Source organism: Theropithecus gelada, chromosome 16 (genome assembly GCF_003255815.1).
Source record: "Theropithecus gelada isolate Dixy chromosome 16, Tgel_1.0, whole genome shotgun sequence".
Lineage (NCBI taxonomy): Eukaryota > Metazoa > Chordata > Mammalia > Primates > Cercopithecidae > Theropithecus > Theropithecus gelada.
The window spans coordinates 3,374,351-3,397,844 of record NC_037684.1 but is presented as its reverse complement, the minus strand read 5'-3'; the positions used below and the strand labels follow the sequence as shown (position 1 = coordinate 3,397,844).

At 40.9% G+C, this 23,494-nt stretch overlaps 1 protein-coding gene and 1 pseudogene across 2 annotated transcripts in view; one reads left to right on the top strand and one right to left on the bottom strand.

Annotated features, from left to right (window-relative positions):
* Window positions 1–23,494, top strand: part of SSH2 (slingshot protein phosphatase 2) — a 303,418-nt gene that overhangs the window by 131,012 nt on the left and 148,912 nt on the right. For both annotated transcript variants that reach the window (XM_025363691.1, XM_025363690.1), the window contains one exon: window positions 2,507–2,550. In XM_025363691.1, coding sequence (XP_025219476.1) covers window positions 2,507–2,550 — 44 coding nt within the window. The remainder of the gene's footprint in view (window positions 1–2,506; window positions 2,551–23,494) is intronic.
* LOC112610460 lies at window positions 17,603–17,728 on the bottom strand (annotated as a pseudogene).

Genomic DNA, 23,494 nt, shown 5'->3' with positions numbered 1-23,494 from the left:
GGTCAGGAGTTCGAGACCAGCCTGGCCAACATGGAGAAAGCCCGTCTCTACTAAAAATACAAAAATTAGCCAGGCCATGGTGGCACATGCCTGTAATCCTAGCTACTCAGGAAGCGGAGAATGGAGAAGCACTTGAACCCGGGAGGTGGAGGTTGCAGTGAACTGAGATTGCACCACTGCACTCCAGCCTGGACAACAGAGCGAGACTCTGTTAAAAAAAAAAAAAAAAGCATAGAAAATATATACAATCTAGATGGTAGATATACAAGTTTGCTATAAGATCTTTCAATTTTATGTTTGAAATTTTTTAAATAATAAAATGAGGTAGAAACAAAAAAAGTATAAACTTTGGGACAGTAGTCACATAATAGAAAGAGGAATGGGAGATAAGAGGCAGACAGGTAGAAGCAACAGTGTTGGTACTATTATAGCTCTTAGGTGGAATCGTGTTCATAGGTTCTCATTTTATTGTACCTCATAACTTGTATGTTAAGCATATTCTTATATAATATTTAGTACAATTAAAAAATAATGTGGCCAGGTGCGGTGGCTCACTCCTGTAATCCCAGCACTTTGGGAGGCCAAGGGGGGTGGATCACCTGAGGTCAGGAGTTTGAGACCAGCCTGGCCAATATGGCCAAACCCCGTCTCTACTAAAAAATACAAAAATTAGCCAGGTGTGGTGGCGGGCACCTGTAGTCCCAGCTACTTGGGAGGCTGAGACTGGAGAATTGCTTGAACCAGGGAGGTGGAGGTTGCAGTGAGCCGAGATCACACCACTGCGCTCCAGCCTGGGCGACAGAGCAAGACAACATCTTTTAAAAAAATAAAAAAATTTAAAAAAAAGGAAAAAATGTGAGAAGACTACATTATAATTTGAGATATATTAATAATAACAATACTGAAGCACTCTTTGTTAAATGATATTCCAGGAAATCATATCTATTTATTACAGTTCCTTTGGGCACAAAAATCTAACATTTACATTTGTTTATCTGAGTCTTTTCATTTTCATTCTTGCAAACTTTCCATGTTCTGATTATTGATTCTAGAGATAGTTCTTTCCCATTTTAAACCTTTTTTCAGTCTCTACAGGGCATACCTTTCTAACCTAAAACCTCTCTCTTATATGCAAAGAGTGTAATACACTATGACACTTTCTACCTGTACTCCCTCTGGGAGCAGAATCTTTGTTTTGTTCTTCCTTTGTGGGGGGGAAAAGAAAAAGAGAGAGAGAGAAAGACATGTTTGAAATCAATAATGAAAGTAACATGGGAATTAAAGTTATAGGGCTAGCCTTTGCTGCCCAGGAATGGAGGCCAAATGATATAAAGGTAGATGAGGATGGCTTCATAAATGAAAATGCAGGTGGCTTGTTGGCAGACAGTACACATATTCTCTGAGATTATTTTTCTCCTTCTACCTAATAGTTCTGTGTTTACCAGATAGGGCAAAAGTGATGAAAGAACAAATACAAATTGTCAGGGAGCAAATTTAAAGAAAAAGCCTCTCCATCTTTCCTCACTTTTCCTTCATGTCAATATTCTTGCCTCTGTGAAGATCTGTATAATATCATAACATACACCAATTTTCAACCCAGGGCAGGGAGAGGTAAATGATAAGCTTTTTCAGCTAGTTGGGAGTCAATATTTTTTCATTTTAATTCTTCACCACATGAGTCTCCCTGGACAACTTATTTCCCTTTTGCTTCTTCATCTGTAAAATATTCATTGAGTCTAAGTTGCCATAAGTTACAAGACTTTCTATTACTTTATGTGCCACACTAAGAAGAAATAAATATTGTAATTGAACTATGATTCAGTGCTTTTTGTTGTTGTCATTGTTTGGCATCCCTGGGTGGGTCATTAACCATCAGTGCTTTTATATCACATTGATTTATCCTATGTTATTGTGTGTATTTGAATAAGTTAAAAATAATTGGTACCATCAACCTTCTGGGTTTATAAGGAATAAGTAGAGTAATGTACTTAAGTTGATGAACACAGTGCCTAGCACATTGTAAGTACTCAATAAGTGGTAGCCATTATGTTGATATTGATGGTGATTTGATCATGAGCACTCTCTTTTAAGTGGTGTTCATTGTTTAGGTTGTTCTTTGGGGATCAGAATCATTAATAGGTTATCTTGATGAGATTTATTGGTGGTAGTCAGAATGCCCACTCATTTTGAAGCTGAAGTAGCATAACAGTAAAATAACATGTTTAGTTGGTTTTCAGAGGTAATTATTTTAACGAGTAGCACTTCATTGTCAATGAAATTTGTTCATGGACTATTGTTGAAGTTACCTCCAGGAATAAGTTCTATTAACATCAACCTCCTGGGTTAGTTGAAGTCACTTTTTATGACAAGAATTTAGTTCAAGTATACAACATGAGTAATTTAGTTCAAGTATACAACATGTGAAACTTAGTAAAATTGTACTAGTGATATTATGATATGAAACCTCAGGTTTTAATTTTTTTTTTTTCATTTTCTGTCTATACAGGAGGCAGACAGTGGGGAGGAAGAATGCCGGTCACAGCCCAGGAGGTATGTTTGTTCATTATATCCTACAGCATTTTTGTTATAGGATATTTTTGTAGTAGTTATTGTTTTTTCTCTAATTCTTTTTCAGTATTATCAGATTAGCTTATCCTTGTTTTCCAGCATGCTTCCTTGGTCTCTCAAAAAACCAGATTGCAGCTGGGCATGGTGGCTTGTGCCTGTAATTCCAGCTACTTGGGATTGCTTAAGGCCAGGAGTTCGAGACAACGTATCAGGACTCTCCTCTCTTTTGAAAAAGAAAGAGTGGGAGTGATTGCTTTAGGAATCCAGTTACTGACTCAGAAAGATTTTAAAATGGTACACTGGTTTAAAAAGAGGCAGAAAGGTCAATTTTGGCTCAGTTTTCACCCAAGCATCCAAGGAATTATCTTAGGGTAATAAAAAAGCAAATTTTCCTTACCTTTTAGGAAAATATCAACTGAAGAACATTTCAGCCTTCAGTTTTGTACTTGTGTTTTTCATTCATGTTTGACAAATTTTGGCAATTATTGCAGATTGGTAAATATTTGACTTTGTTTTTATACAAAGGGTATACTGAGTAACATACGCAATCTTTTAAAATGCAGTGAAACCTTTTTACCCCCCCTCATGGAATAGTGGGCATGTTGTTAGAAGGGTGCCAGTACCCACTGACATTAAAAGAAAACAATTGTGAGAGAAATCTAGGAAGTATAAAATAACATTTATTTTATCTCCTTTAAGGGGTTTTTGAAAGTAACTCCCTCCCACAAGAAACAGGTCTGGTAAGTTCTAGATGGTCATTTCAATGTTACCAAACTTGTATCCTCTGAACTCAAATGAGCCATTCTAGATGATACAGAGAAAGGATACAATAAGCATGCTCATTGTGAAGAAGCTGGCTAAAGGGAATGCTTCTTTAATAATTATCAGGCCGGGCGCAGTGGCTCACGCTTGTAATCCTAGCACTTTGGGAGGCCGAGACAGGTGGATCACGAGGTCAGGAGATCGAGACCATCCTGGCTAACATGGTGAAACCCCGTCTCTACTAAAAATACAAAAAATAAGCTGGACATGGTGGTGGGCGCCTGTAGTCCCAGCTACTCAGGAGGCTGAGGCAGGAGAATGGGCGGGAACCCAGGAGGCGAAGCTTGCAGTGAGCTGAGATCATGCCACTACACTCCAGCCTGGGCAACAGAGCGAGACTCCGTCTCAAAACAAACAAACAAACAAATTATTATTATTATTATTATTATTATCAGGTGTTTGTTGATATATACCTCCTTCTTGTAAACTATAATTTAATATAAAAATAGTTCCTTTTCATCAGTAACTGAGATTATTGGCAGTATTTTTCCTGACTTGGTTATCACATAAATTTTGGGCTTAAAGCTTAATTTCTCAGTGTCTTTAGCAAAGAGAAGTGTCATTATTTTGCATAGGGCTAAGGAGATAGAAACCCAAAATAAATTTTAACTGAATGTGTACCAGAGGCATCATAATCATATTCCCATTAGAATGAAAAAAGAATTCTTATATTTTCTAGGAGGTCAGATTTAAAGCTCTCTGGGTCAATTTCAAGCTTTACATATTGACTCAATATCCACTGGAATACTGTTGTTCCAAAAAAATTACCTAATGATGAGGCAATGGAAGTCTATTCTGTTATTCACAGTACTGAATTGTCAAGCTATTAAGAACTATAAAGTCCGGGCACGGTGGCTCACACCTGTAATCCCAGCACTTTGGGAGGCCAGGAGTCTGAGAACAGCCTGACCAACGTGGTAAAACCCCATCTTTACTAAAAATACAAAAAAAATTAGCCAGGCGTGGTGATGCATGCCTGTAATCCCAGCTACTCAGGAGGCTGAGGCAAGAGAATCACTTGAACCCAGGAGATGGAGGTTGCAGTGAGCAGAGATCGCACCACTGCACTCCAGTCTGGCCAACAGAGCGAGACTCTGTCTTACAAAAAAAAAAAAAAAAAAAAAAAGAAGAAGAACCATAAAGACCTGTTTTTAAAGTTTTTGGCAATACTTTGTCACTTTGACCAGCAGAGGGTTTTTGCAGGCTTCTTTTATTCACAAGAAAAGGATTACTTATAGAAATAAGAAATGAAGAAAACCTAGTAGCAACTATTAAAAAATCAAAATTTGCTAATCTGTTGTAATGTCTTATATTTAGTGTGTTTGCCAAGCTATTTCTAAATCTAAAGGCTTTAGTCTGACTCAGAGCAAAGAAACTTATCTTACCTGCCAGTTGAATGCCCCTCGTAGCTATATGGTAAGAGATTGATTTTTGTATGTTTGACTGCTACAGATTGTTTGGAGTTCTCCATCACTTACCACAAAATAAACCAGCATTGAATCGTTTCATTAAGTGTGCCCAAACTCATCTGGTCAGTTTGTGGGTTCAAATGTAGCTTGTAGTAGGAAATTAAATAGTAAACAGCATATCATTAAAATTAAAGGCCAGTTCCAGGTAACAAAAAAGACATTGCATTAAGAATCTATTATTTTGGCCGGGGGCAGTGGCTCATGCCTGCAATCCCAGCATTTTGGGAGGCCAGGGCAGACGGATCACACGAGGTAAGGAGTTCAAGACCAGCCTGGCCAACATGGTGAAACCCCATCTCTGCTAAAAATACAAAAAATTAGCCGGGTGTGGTGGTGCATGCCTGTAGTCCAGCTACTCAGGAGTCTGAGGCAGGAGAATTGGTTGAATCCTGGAGGTGGAGGTTGCAGTGAGCTGAGATTGAGCCACTGCACTCCAGCCTGGGCAACAGAACAAAACTATGTCTCAAAAATAAAAATAGTAGTAATAATAATAATCTTTTTTTTTTTTTTTTTTTTTTGATACGGAGTCTCGCTCTGTCGCCCAGGCTGGAGTGCAGTGGCTGGATCTCAGCTCACTGCAAGTTCCACCTCCTGGGTTTACGCCATTCTCCTGCCTCAGCCTCCCGAGTAGCTGGGACTACAGACGGCCACCACCTTACCCGGCTAGTTTTTTGTATTTTTTAGTAGAGACGGGGTTTCACCGTGTTATCCAGGATGGTCTCGATCTCCTGACCTCGTGATCCACCTGTCTCGGCCTCCCAAAGTGCTGGGATTACAGGCTTGAGCCACCACGCCCGGCCAATAATAATCTTATTTTAACCAAATGCCATTTATCGACAAAGTCATAAAAATAATCTTTCAGACCAGGCACAGTGGCTCACACCTGTAATCCCAGCACTTTGGGAGGCCATGGCAGGTGGATCACCTGAGGTCAGAAGTTTGAGACCAGCCTGGCCAACATGGAGAAACCCTGTCTCTAGTAAAAATACAAAAATTAGCTGAGTGTGGTGGCATGTGCCTGTAATCCTAGCTATTCAGGAGATTGAGGCAGGAGAATCACTGGAACTCGGGAGGCAGATGTTGCAGTGAGCTGAGATTGCGCCACTGCACTCCAGCCTGGGCAACAGAGCAAGACTCTGTCTCAAAAAAAAAAAAAAATCTTTCAGTACAATTAGACCAAACTATGATGGCTTTGTTCACAGATAACAATCATAACTACAAAAATAGATAAATTAGACTACATCAAAATTTCAAACTTCTGTGCATCAAAAGACACTATCAACAGAGTGAAAAGGCAACCCATGGAATGGAAGAAAATATTTGCAAATCATAAGGGGTTAATATCCAGAATATGGATATAAAGAACTCCTACAACTCAACAAAAACAAAACCCTAGTCAGTCCACTATAACAAAATACCTAGACTGGGTGGCTGAAACAATAGGCATTTATTTCTCACAGTCCTAGGAGGCTGGGAAATCTAAGATCAAGGTGCTGGCATGTTCATGTGCGGGTGTTCTTCCACACTTACAGACAGCCACCTTCTCTCAGTGTTCTTACTTGGTGGGGAGAAAGAGAGAGAGAGCATGTTCTGGTCTCTTCCTATTCTTATAAGGACATGTCACAGGGGACTCACCATCATGACCTCATCTAACCCTAACTACCTCCCAAAGGCCTTGCCTCCAAATACCATCACTTTCGAGGATAGGGCTTCAACATATGAATTAGCAGGGGGCACAGACATTAAGTCCATAATATTTTGCCCGGGAACCCACAAAATTCATGTTCTCATATACAAAATATATTCATTCCATCTCAACATCCTTAAAAGACAAAACATTCCAGCATCAATTCTGAAGCCTAAAGTCCAAAGTTTTATCTAAATATCATCTAAATCAGATATGGGTAAGACCAAGAATGATTCATTCTGAGCCAACATTCCTCGCCAGCTGCGAACCTGTGAAATCAGGTAAGTTAAGCACTTCCAAAATACCATGGTGAGGTAAGCATAGGATAGATATTCCTATCTCAAAAGGGAGAAATCAGAAGGAAAGTAGGAGTGATAGGTCCCAAAGAAGTTTAAAACTTAGCAAGGCAAATCCCATTAGGTCTTAAGACTTGAGAATAATCCTCCTTGGTTGATGCTCTGCTCTCCAGATGCGCTTGAGTGGCAGTGTCACCCTCATTGCTTCATGTGGTGGTCCTGCCCCTTCAGCTCAGTGGAGTGCCATCCACAGGTCTCTCTACAAAAGCCCTGCCCACACAACTCTGCTGGGCAGTGGTCCTAGCCTTTGAAACTGAAGTGAAGACAGCCTTGCTCCCCGATCCCCACCCATGGTGGATGTGATGAGAGTAGAAGCCCTGATGATCATCACTGAATTGCCTTTGGGGATCTTTCTTCCCCTTTCTTGAACGATAATGCATAGTCACAGTCTTCCTTTATTCCATTTCATTTTCTCTGTTTCCCTTAATCCTAGCTTGCAGTATTTCTGTTTGCATAATCCCTTCTCTATCCTGACTTCTATTGAGATGGCTGATTAGGCCTGTGGTTCACACCAACACTACCATCCTTATATGGTCAGTCAGCCCCACTGTTGGTGTTCCCTTCCAAACATGCTTTCTCATTTTTTGCAATATGCACAGGCCGAGAATGTTCCAAGTAAGTTCTGGTTCCCTTTTGCTTAACAATTCCTTCTGCAATTCATTTCTCTCTTTTTGCATTTTATTATAGCAGCCAGAAGGAGTCAAACCACTCCTTCACCACTTTGCTTAGAAACCACTGTAGCTGAATGTCCAATTCCATTGTTGCAAGTTCTACCTTCCACACAATACTAGAACACAAACACAATCCAGCCCGTTCTTTGCCACTTTATAACAAGGATTGCCTTTTCTCCATTGTCCACTAATATGTTTCTTGTTTCCATCTGAGTCTTCGTTAGAATGGGCTTTTCCATCCATATTTCTACCAATATTCTGTTCGTGGTTCTTTATGTATTCTCTAAGAAGATGGAAGTATTTTCTCCAGATCTCCTCTATCCTTTCTGAGCCCTCACCAGAATTACCTTTAGCAGTCCCTTCATGGCAGTCTTGACTTTTTCTAGCATGTACCTCAAAACTCTTCTGGCATCTACCCATTACCCAGTTTCAAAGCCTCAGCACCCCATTTTTCATTACCAATATCTGTATTAGACAGGATTCTCTAGATAAATAGAACCAAAAAGGGTGTCTCATAGAGATAGTTCCAGTTCAAGTCCAAAGACTTAAGAACTAGGAGAGCCAATGGTGGCTCAGTCCACCATTCGCTGAGTCCAAGTCTGAGTCCGAAAATAGAAGACCAGTGTCCTTGCTCAAAGGCAGAAGGAGTGGCTTCTCCCTTATTCAGCCTTTTGTTCTATTCAGGCCTTCAATAGATTGAGTGAGGCCTACCCACACTGGAGAGGACAGTCTGCTTTACCCAGTCTACTGATTCAAAGGTTAATATTATCCAGAAACACCCTCACAGATAAGCTGAGAATAATATTTAACCAAATACTGGACATCCTGTGGCCCAGTCAGGTTGATGGTTGACACATAAAATTAACCATCATACAACCCAATTAAAAAAATAGAAAAGAACTTGAATAGACATTTCTCCAAAGAAGATAAACAAATAAGCAATAAACATATGAAAAGATGCTCAAGGCTGAATGCAGTGACTCATGCCTGGAATTCCAGCACTTGGGAGGCTGAGAAGGGAGGATTTCTTGAGCCCAGGAGTTTGAGACCAGCCTGGGAAGCACGGCAAGACTCCATCTCTACAAAAGATAAAAAAATGTAGCCAGGTGTGGTGTCATACACCTGTCCCAGCTACTCAGAATGTTGAGGTGAGAAGATTGCTTGAGTCCAGGAATTAAAGGCTGTGGTGAGCTAAAAAGGTTCCACTGCACTCCAGCCTGGGTAACAGTACAAGACCCTGTCTCTAATAATAATAAAAAAAAAACTCAAAATTACTAATCATTAAGGAAGTGCAAATCGAAACCACAGTGAGATATACTACCTCATACCCATTAGGATGGCCACTATCAAAATAAAGCATTGGTGAGGACATGGAGAAATTGGAAGCCTTGTACACTATTGGTGGGAATGTAAAATGGCATAGCTGCAATGGAAAATAGTATGGTGATTCCTCAAAAAATTAAAAATAGAATATGATCATATGATCCAGCAAATCCACTTCTGGACTCCTGGGTAGATACCTAAAAGAATTGAAAGCAGGGTCTCAAGAGATTCATATACCCCTGTTAATAGCAACACTATTCACAATAGCCAAAAGATGGAAGCAATCCAAGCGTTCATCAATGGGGAATGAATAAACAAAATGAGGTATTATATGTACAATGGAATATTATTCAGCCTTTAAAAAGGAAATTCTGACATGCCACAACATGGCTAAAAATGAGGGCATTAAGCTAAGTGAAATAAGCCAATCACAAAAAGACAAATACTGTATGATTCCACTTACATGAGATACCTAGAATAATCAAATTCATGCGGACAGAATCATGGTGACTGGGGGATGGGGTGGGAAGTTACTGCCTAGTGGGTACGGAGGTTCAGTTTTGGAAGATGAAGAAAGTTCTAGAAATGGATAGTGGTGGTGATTGCACAACATTGTGAATGTACTTAATGCCAATGAACTGTACACTTAAAAGTGGTTAGGATGGAATTTTTATGTTTATTTTACCAGAATTAAGAAACAATGTATTTATGCCATACTAGCCCCTTTTTGTGATTGATTGATTGATTGAGACAGGGTGTTGCTCTGCCACCCAGGCTGGAGTGCAGCGATACAGTAACGGGCTCAGTCAGTCCTCCCACTTGAGCCTCCCAAGTAGGAGGCATGCAACACTATGCTCAGCTAATATTTTCTGTTATTTTTGTAGAGACAGGGTCTCCCTATGTTGCCTAGCCTGGTCTCAAACTGCTGGGCTCAAGTGATCCTCCTGCCTCAGCCTCCCAAAGTGCTGGGATTACAAGTGTGAGCCACCATGGCTGGCCACCTTTTTGTGATATTTAAACTCCGGCAATATTTTTTTTTTCTCAGAAGACAGGCATAAAAAGATAACATAATTACAGAAAATCATGTTTTATATCATTAACTGTTGTTGCAGAACTTTTCCTTAGTTCAGCTAAAGACGGGGTCTTTGTCCCATGGCCACAAAAATTTTGTCTCACAGACGATTAAAGGGTGAGAATAGTGGGATTTATGGGGCAAAAAGGAAAACAAAGGGTGAACAGGGACTTTCTGCAAGGCTAGAATTCCTGCTGGTTCGCTTCCTGCCTTGCAGTTTGAATCCCTGGTTTCACAAAGGAAGAGGAGGGGCCGGGCTCCGCCCCATGCAAATTGTGCGAAATTCCCGAAGCTCCACCCCAGTATGCAGGCTGGCTGGAGTTTTGCCAGGGAACCTTTCCAACCTGTCTGTGAAAAGATAAATGGATGAAATGTGATGCCAGTATTTCTTTTGCATATTTATGGACTCAGCTTTTTCTTGTGTGATGACCCACTTTGCTGACTGGGGAATAGCCAGGAAGATAACTATAAAAGTAAACCGGCTGGGCGTGGTGGCTCGCGCCTGTAATCCTAGCACTTTGGGAGGCCGAGGCGGGCGGATCACGAGGTTACAAGTTCGAGACCAGCCTGGTCAACATGGCGAAACCCCGTCCCTACTAAAAATACAAAAATTAGTTAAGCGTGGTGGCATGCGCCTGTAATCCCAGCTACTCCGGAGGCTGAGGCAGAAGAATCGCTTGAACCCGGAAGGCAGAGGTTGCAGTGAGCAGAGATGGTAACACTGCACTCCAGAGCCTGGGCGACAGAGTAAGACTCCGTCTCAAAAACAAAAAATAAAAAAAACATGAAACGCCAACATTCAACCATATTAACTGTAAACAGCTGTCTCATATGGGTCAACCTATTACAATTATAAGATGATAAATAAAAATGAACAAGATTGCACTGAAATGTATCTTTGCAATCTCAGGACACCTTTTTTAAGGAGAATAGTGAATAGGTATGGTAGGAAATAAAGTACTTTGAGATCTTAATTTAATTTTAATTATAGTAGAATTCTTTCATTCTTGTGTGTGCCAACCCCAAGATAAGAATTGTATAAAGGAGTTTTACATTTCTTCTCTCAATTCAAGCAATACATATAATATATTATACTTTTTATTTTTTAATTACTCTGAAAATGAAGAAATTATTTTTCATGTTCAGCTGAAACCCTCCCCTATTTTTAAGCCTAGTTTCTTCCTCTTTAGTCTTTCATGGACATAAAAAATTACTCACTATCTGCTGAAAAAAATCTTTACCTTGGAAAATTTGGTCTTTATGAGGGAAAAATTAAGCAAAATAAGAACAAAACAAAAAGAAAATTCGGTCTTTTCCCCAGTTGTTTCAAAGATAGCAATGAAAATAAAATTTGCAGCAGAGGAGAGGAAAAAAGCAATGTGGGCCAGAGAAGTCTCATAAAACCTCTTGGAAGAGCTGAGTCATGATGAATGAATGGGATTTAGATAGGAGAAGAGAAGAAAAGGGTAGCATTCCAAACATAGGAGAGTGGGGAGAATGGAAGGATATCATCATAACTCTGAAAATAGGCGCTAATGTGTTTTAGGACAGTAACAAGGTAACTGTGTATACCTTAAAAGCAGAGGAGTTTCGATTTGATAGATCTATGTGTAGAAGAATGACATAACTAATTCTAAATATTACCAGCCATTATTTAGGAGGTCATAAGATTCACAACTTCCCCAATTATTTATTTATTTATTTATTTTTTATTTTATTTTATTTTTGAGATGGAGTCTCACTCTGTCACCCAGGCTGGGGTGCAATCTCGGCTCACTGCAACCTCCGCCTCCTGGATTCAAGTGACTCTCCTGTCTCAGCCTCCCAAGAAGCTAGGATTACAGGCGCCCATTACCACACCCAGCTAATTTTTGTATCCTGACCTCAAGTGATTCAGCCGCCTCGGCCCCCAATTACTTTTTTTTTTTTTTTGAGACGGAATCTTGGTCTGTTGCTCAGGCTGGAATGCAATGGCACGATCTTGGCTCATTGCAACCTCCATCTCAGGTTCACGTGATTCTTCTGCCTCGGCCTCCTGAGTAGCTGGGATTACAGGTGCATGCCACCATGCCCAGCTTATATTTATTTTTAGTAGAGACAGGGTTTAACCATGTTGGCCAGGCTGGTCTCGAAATCCTGACCTCAGGTGATCCGCCCACCTTGGCCTCCCAAAGTGTTAGGATTGCAGGCATGAGCCACTGTGTCCAGCCCCCAATTACTCTTAAAGGTAACATCACTATTGTGAACCTAAGATCAGCCTTTTGAGATGCCTTTTCAGGTGTGATGGTTAATCCTCAGTGTCAACTTGATTGGATTGAAGAATACAAAGTATTGATCCTGGGTCTGTCTGTGAGGGTGTTGCAAAAGAGATTAACATTTGAGTCAGTGGGCTGGGAAAGGCAGATCCACCCTTAATCTGGTGGGCACAATCTAATCAGATGCCAGCAAATATAAAGCAGGCAGAAAGACATAAAAAGGACAGACTGGCCTAGCCTCCCAGCCTACATCTTTCTCCCATGCTGGATGCGTCCTGCCCTCAAACATTGGACTCCAGGTTCTTCAGTTCTTCTGTTTTGGGACTCGGACTGGCTCTCCTTGCTCCTCAGCTTGCAGATGGCCTATTGTGGGACCTTTAAGTTAATACTTAAAAAACTCCCATATAAATATATTTATATAGAGTTCTGTCCCTCTAGAGAACCCTGACTAATACATAAGGTTTTTCCATTTCTGACAACCAGATGACCCCACGTGGACCTGCCAACCAGTTCTATGGTCCCCACTCAGGAACTGACTCAGCATAAGAGAACAAATTCAACTCCCTATGATTTTATCTCTGAGCCAATCAATCAGCACTCCCAATTCAATGGTCCCCTACCCAACAAATTATCCTTTATACCAAAACTCTGATCCAGGCCAGGCACGGTGGCTCATGCCTGTAATCACAGCACTTTGGAAGGCCAAGATGGGAGGATCAACTGAGGTCAGGGGTTCCAGACCAGCCTGGCCAACATGGTGAAAGCCTGTCTCTACTAAAAATACAAAAATTAGCCAGACATGGTGGCACATGCCTGTAATCCCAGCTACTCGGGAGGCGGAGGCAGGAGAATCGCTTGAACCCAGGAAGCAGAGGTCGCAGTGAGCCGAGATCGCACCACTGCACTCCAGCCTGGGCAACAGAGTGAGACTCCGTCTCAGAAAAAAAACAAAAACAAAAAACAACTCTGATCCTCAAGTTTTCAGGGAGACTGATTTGAGTAATAACAAAACTTTGGTCTCACACACATACACAAAAGAAAAAATGTATAACATGACTGCCAGAAGGAGTCTGGCAGTATTATACAGCATGAGGGGAGGGGAGGCAAGAAAACTATCAAGGAAGCTGTTGCAGTTATTCAGGCAAATGGCTAGTTCCTGTGTGAGAGCAGCATGAGGACAGGGTTTATGTCTTTTACTTGGGAATCCAATTAGCATGTAGTTGGCACTCAGTAAATGCTTAGTGAATGAACAGGAATAGAAGAATATTGATTACTGTACTACAAATAATATTAGTTAAGAAAGGGAACTCTGTCAGAAGCCATATGAAGAGTTTGCCTTTGGATATGTGAAACAACAGGACAATATTCAAGTAGAAATAGTTTAAAGGCAGTTAAAAGAAAACATAGGGCCGGCATGGTGGCTCATGCCTATAATCCCAGACATGGGATTTGGGAGGCCAAGGCAGGCAGATTACCGGAGGTCAGGAGTTCAAGACAAGCCTGGCCAACATGGTGAAACCCCATCTCTACTAAAAATACAAAAATTAGCCAGGCATGGTGATGCGCGCCTGTAATCCTAGCTATTCTGGAGGCTGAGGCAGGAGAATTGCTTGAACCTGGGAGGCAGAGGTTGCAGTGAGCCGAGATTGAGATTTTGCCACTGTACCCCAGCCTGGGCGACAAAGCGAGGCTCTGTTAAAGAAAGAAAGAGAGAAAGAGAGAGAAGAGAAAAGGAAAAGAAAAGAAAAATTGGGCCGGGCACCGTGGCTTACACCTGTAATCCCAGCACTTTGGGAAGCTGAGGCAGGCGGATCACGAGGTCAGTAGTTCGAGATCAGCCTGGCCAACATAATGGAAACCCTATCTCTACTAAAAATACAAAAACTGGCCAGACGTGGTGGCACACACCTGTAGTCCCAGTTACTCGATAGGCTAAGGCAGGAGAATCGCTTGAACCCAGGAGGTGGAGGTTGCAGTGAGCCAAGACTGTGCCATTGCACTCCAGCCAGGGCGACAGAGCGAGACTCCATCTCAAAAAAAAAAAAAAACAAAAAACACAGGATTAGGGCATGTCCTTATATAAGAGATGGTTTCTCAGTGGCACTGTTACTAATTTGCAGCTAAATTTTTCTTCCAGATTTCTGTGGTACCTTGTCAGGTTTTCTTTATCATGTATTTGCTCTGTTTATTTTTTATCTTTGAGATAGGACTTCATCTTTATTCAAACCTATTTGGTGAAATAATTTTTCTATGGATTTAAATATCATGACAATATATTTACTACATTGCCCATCTTTCAGCTGTGAAAAGAGGAAAAATGTATTTCTGCCTCAGTATATATATGTTCTAGTTAAAGACTATATAAACCTTGAGAATATAAGTATTGTACTTAAATTTTAAAAAGGGAGAAAAAGTGGGGAAAAAAGCAGGTCCATTGTAAATATGAGCTGATAATTTAATCCTCATCTTTTTTATCTTTAAAAAAATTTTTAGGCTGGGCGCGGTGGCTCACGCCTGTAATCCCAGCACTTTGGGAGGCCGAGGCAGGTAGATCACGAGGTCAGGAGTTCGAGACCTGCCTGGCCAACGTGGTGTAACCGCGTCTCCACTAAAAATACAAAAATTAGCTGGGCCTGGAGGCGCGTGCCTGTAATCCCAGGAGGCTGAGGCAGGAGAATCGCTTGAACCCAGGAGGCAGAGGTTGCAGTGAGCTGAGATTGCACTCCAGCCTGGAGACAGAGCAAGACACTGTCTCAAAAAAAAAAAAAAAATTGAAACAATCTCATACTTACAGAGAAATTATAAACACAATACAAGGAACTTTTTTTCTGAGCCATTTGGCAATAAAATGCTCTATCACCTCACTCTTCTTTAAGAAATAGAGTGATGTTAAAATTTCATGGAGAAGCTGAATATTGATTGCACTTAGGACAGGAAATATACATTAGAAAGAGAAACAGAGGGTTTTTTATTGTTGTTGCTGTTTGAGATGGAGTCTCGCTCTGTCGCCCAGGCTGGAATGCAATGTCATGATCTCGGCTCACTGCAACCTCTGCCTCCCAGGTTCAGGCAATTCTCCTGCCTCAGCCTCCCGAATAGCTGCGATTACAGGCACGTGCCATCACGCCCGGTTAATTTTTGTATTTTCAGTAGAGATGAGATTTCACCATGTTGGCCAGACTGGTCTCGAACTCCTGACCTCAGGTGATCCGGCGGCCTCCCAAAGTGCTGGGATTATAGGTGTGAGCCACTGCGGCTGGCCAGAGTTGTTTTTTTGTTTTGTTTTGTTTTGTTTTGTTGCTGTTTTTAAACAAAAGTAGAGCTTTCCATTTATTAGAAAGTGGCTGTAACTGATCACACAGAAACTGTTCATCTTTTTTTTTTTTTTTTTTTTTTTTTTGAGACAGAGTCTTACTCTGTCGCCCAGGCTGGAGTGCAATGGGGCAATCTCAGCACACTCCACCTTCTGAGTTCAAGCAATTCTCCTGCCTCAGCCCCCCAAGTAGCTGGGATTACAGGGCCCACCACCACGCCCAGCTAATTTTTTGTATTTTTAGTAGAGACAGGGTTTCACCATGTTGGCCAGGCTGGTCTCAAACTCCTGGACCCCAAAGTGCTGGGATTACAGGCGTAAACTACCGTGCCCAGTCACCGTTCATCTTTTGCTGTGGGCCTCTCTGCACCCTGTGAACCTCCCACCATGTGGGTTATACTTCCTGTACAGAATAGAGAACTATCTGTTGTTTATAAGTGTTTGGGGGGTGGCCACCAGGGGGTGTAGTGAGCTATCTTCTCATTTTCTTAAATGTCTGCTATTGTACAGAGTAGCCTTGCTGGGATGGTTAAGTGTACACCTTTAAAGGCTCTTTTCCTAGCTATTTAACAGCAGTAAGAATTTTCATTTCACTGAAGTATTCTTTGTTTCTGAAGAATGTATTCACAGACACTATTTTATATTTATATGATGTGTACTGTATCTGGTGGCTGTGAAAGCCATAGTTCTTAAATCTGATTTGAAAAGCAAATCTGATTATCACAGCCATAACTGAATTTGGCCGGCCTTCCTTCCTCCCTCCCTTCTTCCCTGCCTCCTTTTCCTTCCTTCCTTCCTTCCTTCCTTCCTTCCTTCCTTCCTTCCTTCCACTAGTAAAAAAATTAGGTATATATTTCAAATCTAGGTAAATAATTTTACTTTTTCCCCCAGATGTTATTCTTCATGGTATAAGAAAAACAAACATAAAGTAAATGTCCCTTCGATTATTGATTTTGCCAAATTGACTTTTGGAAGAGTTGTTTTGCTGGATATTATAAAAACCCAAAAACTAATAAAAACTCAAATGGCCTATCAATGCTGATTATTTAGTAGTAAGAAAATCCTCTTAGCTACATGACTTACTTTTTTTTTCTTTTGTTTTCTTTTTTTTTTTTTTTTTTGGAGATGGAGGCTCACTCTGTCACCCAGGTTAGAGTGTAGTGGCATGATCTTGGCTCACTGCAACCTCCATTTCCAGCATTCAAGCAATTCTCCTGCCTCACCCTTATGAGTAGCTGGGATTACAGGTGCCCACCACCACACCTGGCTAATTTTTTTTTTTTTTTTTTTTTTTTGAGACAGAGTCTCACTCTTGTCACCCAGGCTGGAATGCAGTGGCGTGATCTCGGCTCACTGCAACCTCTGCCTCCTGGGTTCAAGCGATTGTCTGGCCTCAGCCTCCTGAGTAGCTGGGATTACAGGTGTACACCACCATGCCCAGCTAATTTTTGTATTTTTAGTAGAGATGGGGTTTCACCATGTTGGCCAGACTGGTCTCGAACTCCTGACCTCAGGTGATCACCCCGCCTCAGCCTCCCAAAGTGATGGGATTACAGGCGTGAGCCACCACGCCCATCCAGGCTACATGACTTTATTAAAAGAATTCCTTTATTAACAGAGAAGTGTGATTTGGGTAGCTGTGAAATTGTGACCTCTACCCTTTTTCCACCATGCGAAACATTTATATATCCCGTAATTCAGTTCTCATTGAAAAACTGTAAAATGTTAGAACAAATATTCTCACATTCATTGCAGTACTTTTTTTTTTTTTTCCTAGTAGGGGAAAGAGGAATGGGAAAAGGCAACAGTATAATCATATCAGGAGAATTCCTTTCATGGGAGGGGAAAGAGCTGACAGTCAAGAACTCTTGAGGAACAGTTGAGAGGATACTGTTCCCATCTGCTGTCCCCTCACTCATGGCAGGCTGCACAGGCTGCAAGGCAGGAAGGGATGTGGTAACAGTGACCTCTATCTCAAAGACCCTCCAGATCAGGTTTTGTTTTTGTTTTTGTTTTTCTAGTTTGGTGATAGTGCAGGGTCAGAGACATGAATATACATTGGAAAGGGCTGTCTCCAGCATCCATTAGAGTAACCCATACAAGCAACAGGCTGCAAACACTACCAAGGAGGCTGCTGTTTGCAGCCATTGCACACCAGATGAAATGTAAGATCAACCAGTAGCTGGTTGTAGAAAGAATTGTTTGTAATGAAATTTCAATTTTCTAAAGGCAAGGATTGGTGCTTGGAAGATTCTCTTTCTGTCCTTATTCTTTGCAGAATGAATGTAGGTACCATGGAATTGTGCATTTTCATTATTTCAGTGCACCATACATTTTCTTATTAGGTTGTCCCTGAGTAACACTTTATAAGCAAAGCATGAGTCCTTAAATAGGATGGGCTAGTAATTAAAAGTATATGAGTTTGCCTCCATCAAAATAAACAATTCTCAATAATCCATAAGTATGTATGTGTTAACTACTAAAGCCAAAGAGGCCTTTCCAATAAGAACTAGATAGATGCTGTGAGGTATAAGATTTAATGATTAAATAGCTGATAATCATAATAAATGTATTTTTATTTTATTTTATTTTATTTTTGAGACGGAGTCTCACTCTGTCACTCTGTCACCCAGGCTGGAGTACAGTGGTAAGATCTCAGCTCACTGCAACCTCCACTTTCTGGATTCAAGCAATTCTCCTGCCTCAGCCTCCCGAGTAGCTGGGATTACAGATGTGCACCACCATGCCCAGCTGATTTTTGTATTTTTAGTAGAGATGAGGTTTCACCATGTTGGCCAGGCTGGTCTTGAACTCCTGACTTCAGGTGATCTGCCTGCCTCAGCCTCCCATACTGCTGGGATTACAGGCATAAGCCATCACACCCAGCCATGAATTTAAAATTTTAGCCACAATCTAAAATGTGGTTTCTGTACTTTTTTGAATAAAAAGCCTACTTTCAATAATTGCAAAATGCTATACAAATATCCTTTTAAAAGTTAATCCGTTTTAAAAGACATAGTCAGGAGGACTGCAAGAGGAAGCTGAAGCCACAGCCATCACCATCACCTCCATGCTTCACTGATAGCCCCCCTATAACTCTATGGCACCCACATGACAATCCAGATCCACTTTTTCAGCTCTGTAGGCTGCAACTTTCTTGTGTCAGTGTCTGTTCGCCCCATCAAATTCCAAAAGATCCATGCCAAAGACCACAATGCAGGCTTCAGACATTTTGAAGTCAACTTCACAAAGCTAGTGGATGGAAAAACTAATGATTATTGAACGAAAATAAACAAAACAAGAACAACCCTTAATTATTAAGTAGGCCTTTGTATGGTGGGTCTGTGGAGCACAACTGTAATGTCCATTACAGTGGTGGCTTTACTTGGAAACTTTCTTTGCTTGGCTCTTTATGACCACAACCTTCTGCTGAGATAGTTTGGGATTGTTGGTAAGTTATTTGAGCTAAAGACGGTGTGTTGGGCATGCCTCATAGAGGTGGTAAAATATTTTTCTTACGTCCTGAAGGAAGATCTTGAGACCTATTCAGCTCACAGATCCTAGAAAAATCCAAAGTGTTAGAGGAATAGCATACTCTGTAGGTGTATCACCTCAGATGGCTGACTAAATCACGGCACTCTTGAGGAGCATGTTCAACAAGTTCTTACTTTATTTACATGGATCACATGAAAAGAGCCAACCCTGAGGAGTCTCTGGGCTTTGGGCTATCACTTTTTGCTGAGACCACCAATAGAACCTTCCTCAGTACTGAACTGGCCTTCAACCTTTAGGGCAACAGAGCAGCAGTGCTCCAGAGGACCTTGGCAAGATCCATGCCAAGCTGCTACTGAAGGAGTCTACACAGGCAGGTATGTGGATTCTACTAGCCAGAGCCTGATTCTATAAGCTGCTCATGATCCAAATTCCTGCTAGGCCTGATGTCTTCCCCAAAACACAGAGTATTTGAAGCATTTGAAGAATTTTTTTCAGATTATGTTGAAAATTAAAACCAACTCATGTTGTGAAAAACTCAAGGGCACAGATAAAGTACTGATGACTTGTGATGGAATGGCTTTACCAACTTATCAAGACCATCGTCTCAGGATAAGTCCCTACCCTACAGACAAAATGAAACAGCCAAGGTTAACCCTAGGGAATAAGTTTGAATGCATACATTCAGATCAGGAGAGGACTTTCTTTTCTATGAATTAAAAAAAACAGAACCTACAAATAAAAGACAGCTATATATCCTCAAAAAATGACATTCACAGGATGGTCTCCTCACTGATTAAAAAGAAAAAAGTTTTAGTGAATTTGCTGCTAATTCTGTTCGAGAACTGTATTATTTGCAATTCTGTTGTATATTAATTTGGTGAATAAATTTAGTAATGAAAAGTTCATAATATGGGAGGCTGAGGCAAGAGGATCACTTAAGCCTGGGAGGCAGAGGTTGAGGTGAGCAAAGATCGCGCCAGTGCTCTTCGGCATGGGCGCTAGAGCCAGACCCTGTCAAAAAAGAAAAGAGAAGAAAAGAGAAGAAAGGAAAGGAAAGGAAAAAGGAAAGGGAAAGGGAAAAGAAAGAAGGGAAAGATAAAGAAGGACTTCATTTTTCACACTCCAGTTTGTCTCCCTTCTAGGCTGCCAGATCTCATGCATTCTTCATTTTTTATCCTCAAGGTCCAATCCAAGCCCTGGCAATTAATAAGCATGAATTACCTAATTGTTAAATTACTGAGTAAATGAGTGATAAATGTATAAATTGAAACTAGGGAAGCTTGTATAGCAATAGGCACCTTACAGTTTTGTTTTGTTATTTGGTAATCATAATCTTAAACTTAATTCTGCAATCCAGCTAGGCATGGAGGGGAACAAGGAAAACATGGAAGCCAAAGGGAACTGCAGTGAGAGCACAAAGAGTATAGGATACTGCGAGCAAATGGGGTGAAGGGGTGCTCTCCTGAGCTACGGAAGGAATGGTCTGGTGGTTAAGGTAAAACACAAGTCAAACTTACTCAAGTTGTCCATAGTTGGCAATGTTGAGCTTCTTGCTTGTCTTGCCATCCTGCACCTTCCAGTTTTAAATGTAATTCATGACCGGATGATTAACTTTTTATAGTACTGTTACCCTCTCCCAGTATGATTTTCCCAATTCAATAAAAATTTCATTTTTAAAAAAGCAGCAGCATATATATAAGAACCAAAGTTTTGCCCATCATTCTTATCCACTTCTCTACTCTCCAATCCCAACCCCCAAAATTAGAATCTCACTTTCCTCCAGGAAGTATGTAGGAAACTTTTAAAAGTTAATAGGCTGGGTGCAGTGGCTTACGCCTGTAATCCCGACACTTCGGAAGGCCAAGGCAGGTGAATCACCTGAGGTCAAGAGTTCAAGACCAGCCGGACCAGCATGGTGAAACCCTGTCTCTACTAAAAAATACAAAATTAGCTGGGCATGGTGGTGTATGTCTGTAATCCCAGCTACTTGGGAGACTGAGGTAGGAGAATTGCTTGAACCCAGGAGGCGGAGGTTGTAGTGAGCCAAGATCCCACCATTGCACTCCAGCCTGGGCAACAAGAGCAAAACTCCATCTCAAAAAAAAAAAAAAAAAAATTAAGTTAACATACTTTCCTTCTTGTTCACTACAAGTTATTTGTTTTGGATGAAAAAGTAAAAGGCTATTAGGAAAGGTTTATTATGAACACAATTCAGAATTGCTGAGTTTAGTATAAGGTCGTTTTTGTTTTCCGTCTCTTCTGATCTTATGTTTATGAGTTTAAACAGTATAAACTTTAGGAACTCCTTATATACATGGTTTTTCTTACCTTGAAACATGTATGTATAGGCTCCTTATTCATATGTTTATGTCTTAAATATATTTTTAAGGAAACAGACACTGTGGAAAGATTCCTATTATAACCCAAATGGCTGGGCGCGGTGGCTCACTCCTGTAATCCCAACATTCTGGGAGGCCAAGGCAGGCGGATAACCTGAGGTCAGGAGTTCAAGACCAGACTGACCAACATGGAGAAACCCCGTCTCTACTAAAAATTAGCCAAGCGTGGTGGTGCAAGCCTGTAATCCCAGTTACTCGGGAGGCTGAGACAGGAGAATTGCTTGAACCCAGGAGGCGGAGGTTGTGGTGAGCTGAGATCGTGCCATTGCACTCTAGCCTGAGCAACAAGAGTGAAACTCCATCTAAAAATAAATAAATAAATAAAAATAACCCAATGATCTCTCAAACTGCCAATGTCTTCATATCACTTTAACAAAATTCATATTTAATAATCTCAAAAGGCGATGTGTAAACCATCTGATGGAGAAATCTTACAAAGTGAAATTAAAGAGCATTTAATAAAACTAAGATGTTGAAGATTAGTATTATTTGTAGAATACTGGTCTTCAGAAAAGAGAGTCAAAATGTTTGCCGTCTTTTCATGAGGTGCTTAGAAAACAAGATTTCTGAAAAACAAAAGATTTCCCAGGTAAAAGTAAAATGTTTTTAAAAATGTAATTAAACAAAAACTGTATATAAGTTTTAAATATATATTTTCTATTCTACTGTGTAATGACAAGGAATAGGACCCCTTTTCTTTTCTTTTTACATTGTAATATTATTTCTACGGATAGAAACTCAGTTCTGATTTAGTCTTCCTGTTTAGTTAGGTAGGATTCCAGGTGTGCAGTGTTGATTTTCTTTTTGTATACAAAGGGGTCATCAAGGGAAGTCTGGATGTCCAGCAGAGTAATGGAGGATATATTAGTAAGAATTTTCCAGAGAGACAGAACTAATAGGATGGATGGGTGGATGATGGATGGATGGATGGATGGATGGATGGATGGATGGATGGACAGATGGACGGACAGATGGGGAATTGGCTCATGCAATTATGGAAGCTGAGAAGTCCCATGACTGGCCATCTGCAAGCTGGAGACACCGGGATACCGGTAGTGGGCTCAGTCCAAGTCCAAAAGCCTCAAAGCCGAAGCCTTTAGGGTAATTCTCAGTCAAATGCCAAAGACCTGAGGACCTGGAGGGGTTCACTGGAGTAAGTCCTGGAGTTCCAAGTCCAGAGAGCCTGGAGTTCTGACATCCAAAGACAGGAGAAGAAGAGTATCCTAGCTCCAGGAGGAGAGAGGAAAGCTTTTTTTCTCCTTTTATGTTCTATCTTGGCCCCGCAGCCCAGGTAGATTGGTTGGTACCTGCTTACATTGAGACTGGATCTTCCCCACTCAGTCCACCAACTCACATGCCAGTCGTCTCTGGAAACAGCCTCAGAGGCATACCCAGAAGTAATACTTTACCAGTTCTGTAGGTATTTTGTAATCCAGTTACATTGATGCCTAAAATTCACCACCACAGAGAGAAAGAGCAATTAACTAAGAATAAGAAGACCTGATTTTTGGCTAACACGGTGAAACCCCATTTCTACTAAAAATACAAAAAATTAGCTAGGTGTGGTGGCGGGCGCCTGTAGTCCCAGCTACTTGGGAGGCTGAGGCAGGAGAATGGCATGAACCCGGGAGGCGGAGCTTGCAGTGAGCCGAGATCCTGCCACTGCACTCCAGTCTGGGTGACAGAGCAAGAGTCCGTCTCAAAAAAAAAAAAAAAAGAAGACTTGATTTTAGTTCTGTCCCACCTCATACTATGGTAGCCCTCAATTTCCTCATTTTGTAAAATGAGGATAACATCTGCTGTTATGTTGCTGTGAGGTGGACTGAATAGAATCTGAAAAAAAAAAAAAAAACCAAACTTACCTTTTCTCAGTTAGTTGATGTACTAGCTGAAGAATAGTAAATAGTGCCCCCTTTCTACTAAGGATTGAGAAGTGTAATTTTTGCATACTTGTTGGTTTTATCTAATCCAGAGAGGAAAAACAACTTCCAATATTGTGGTAAATCCTTGAACATATTTGACATGGTTGTTGAAAAATGTATGTCTGATTTTGTATGTGTGTCT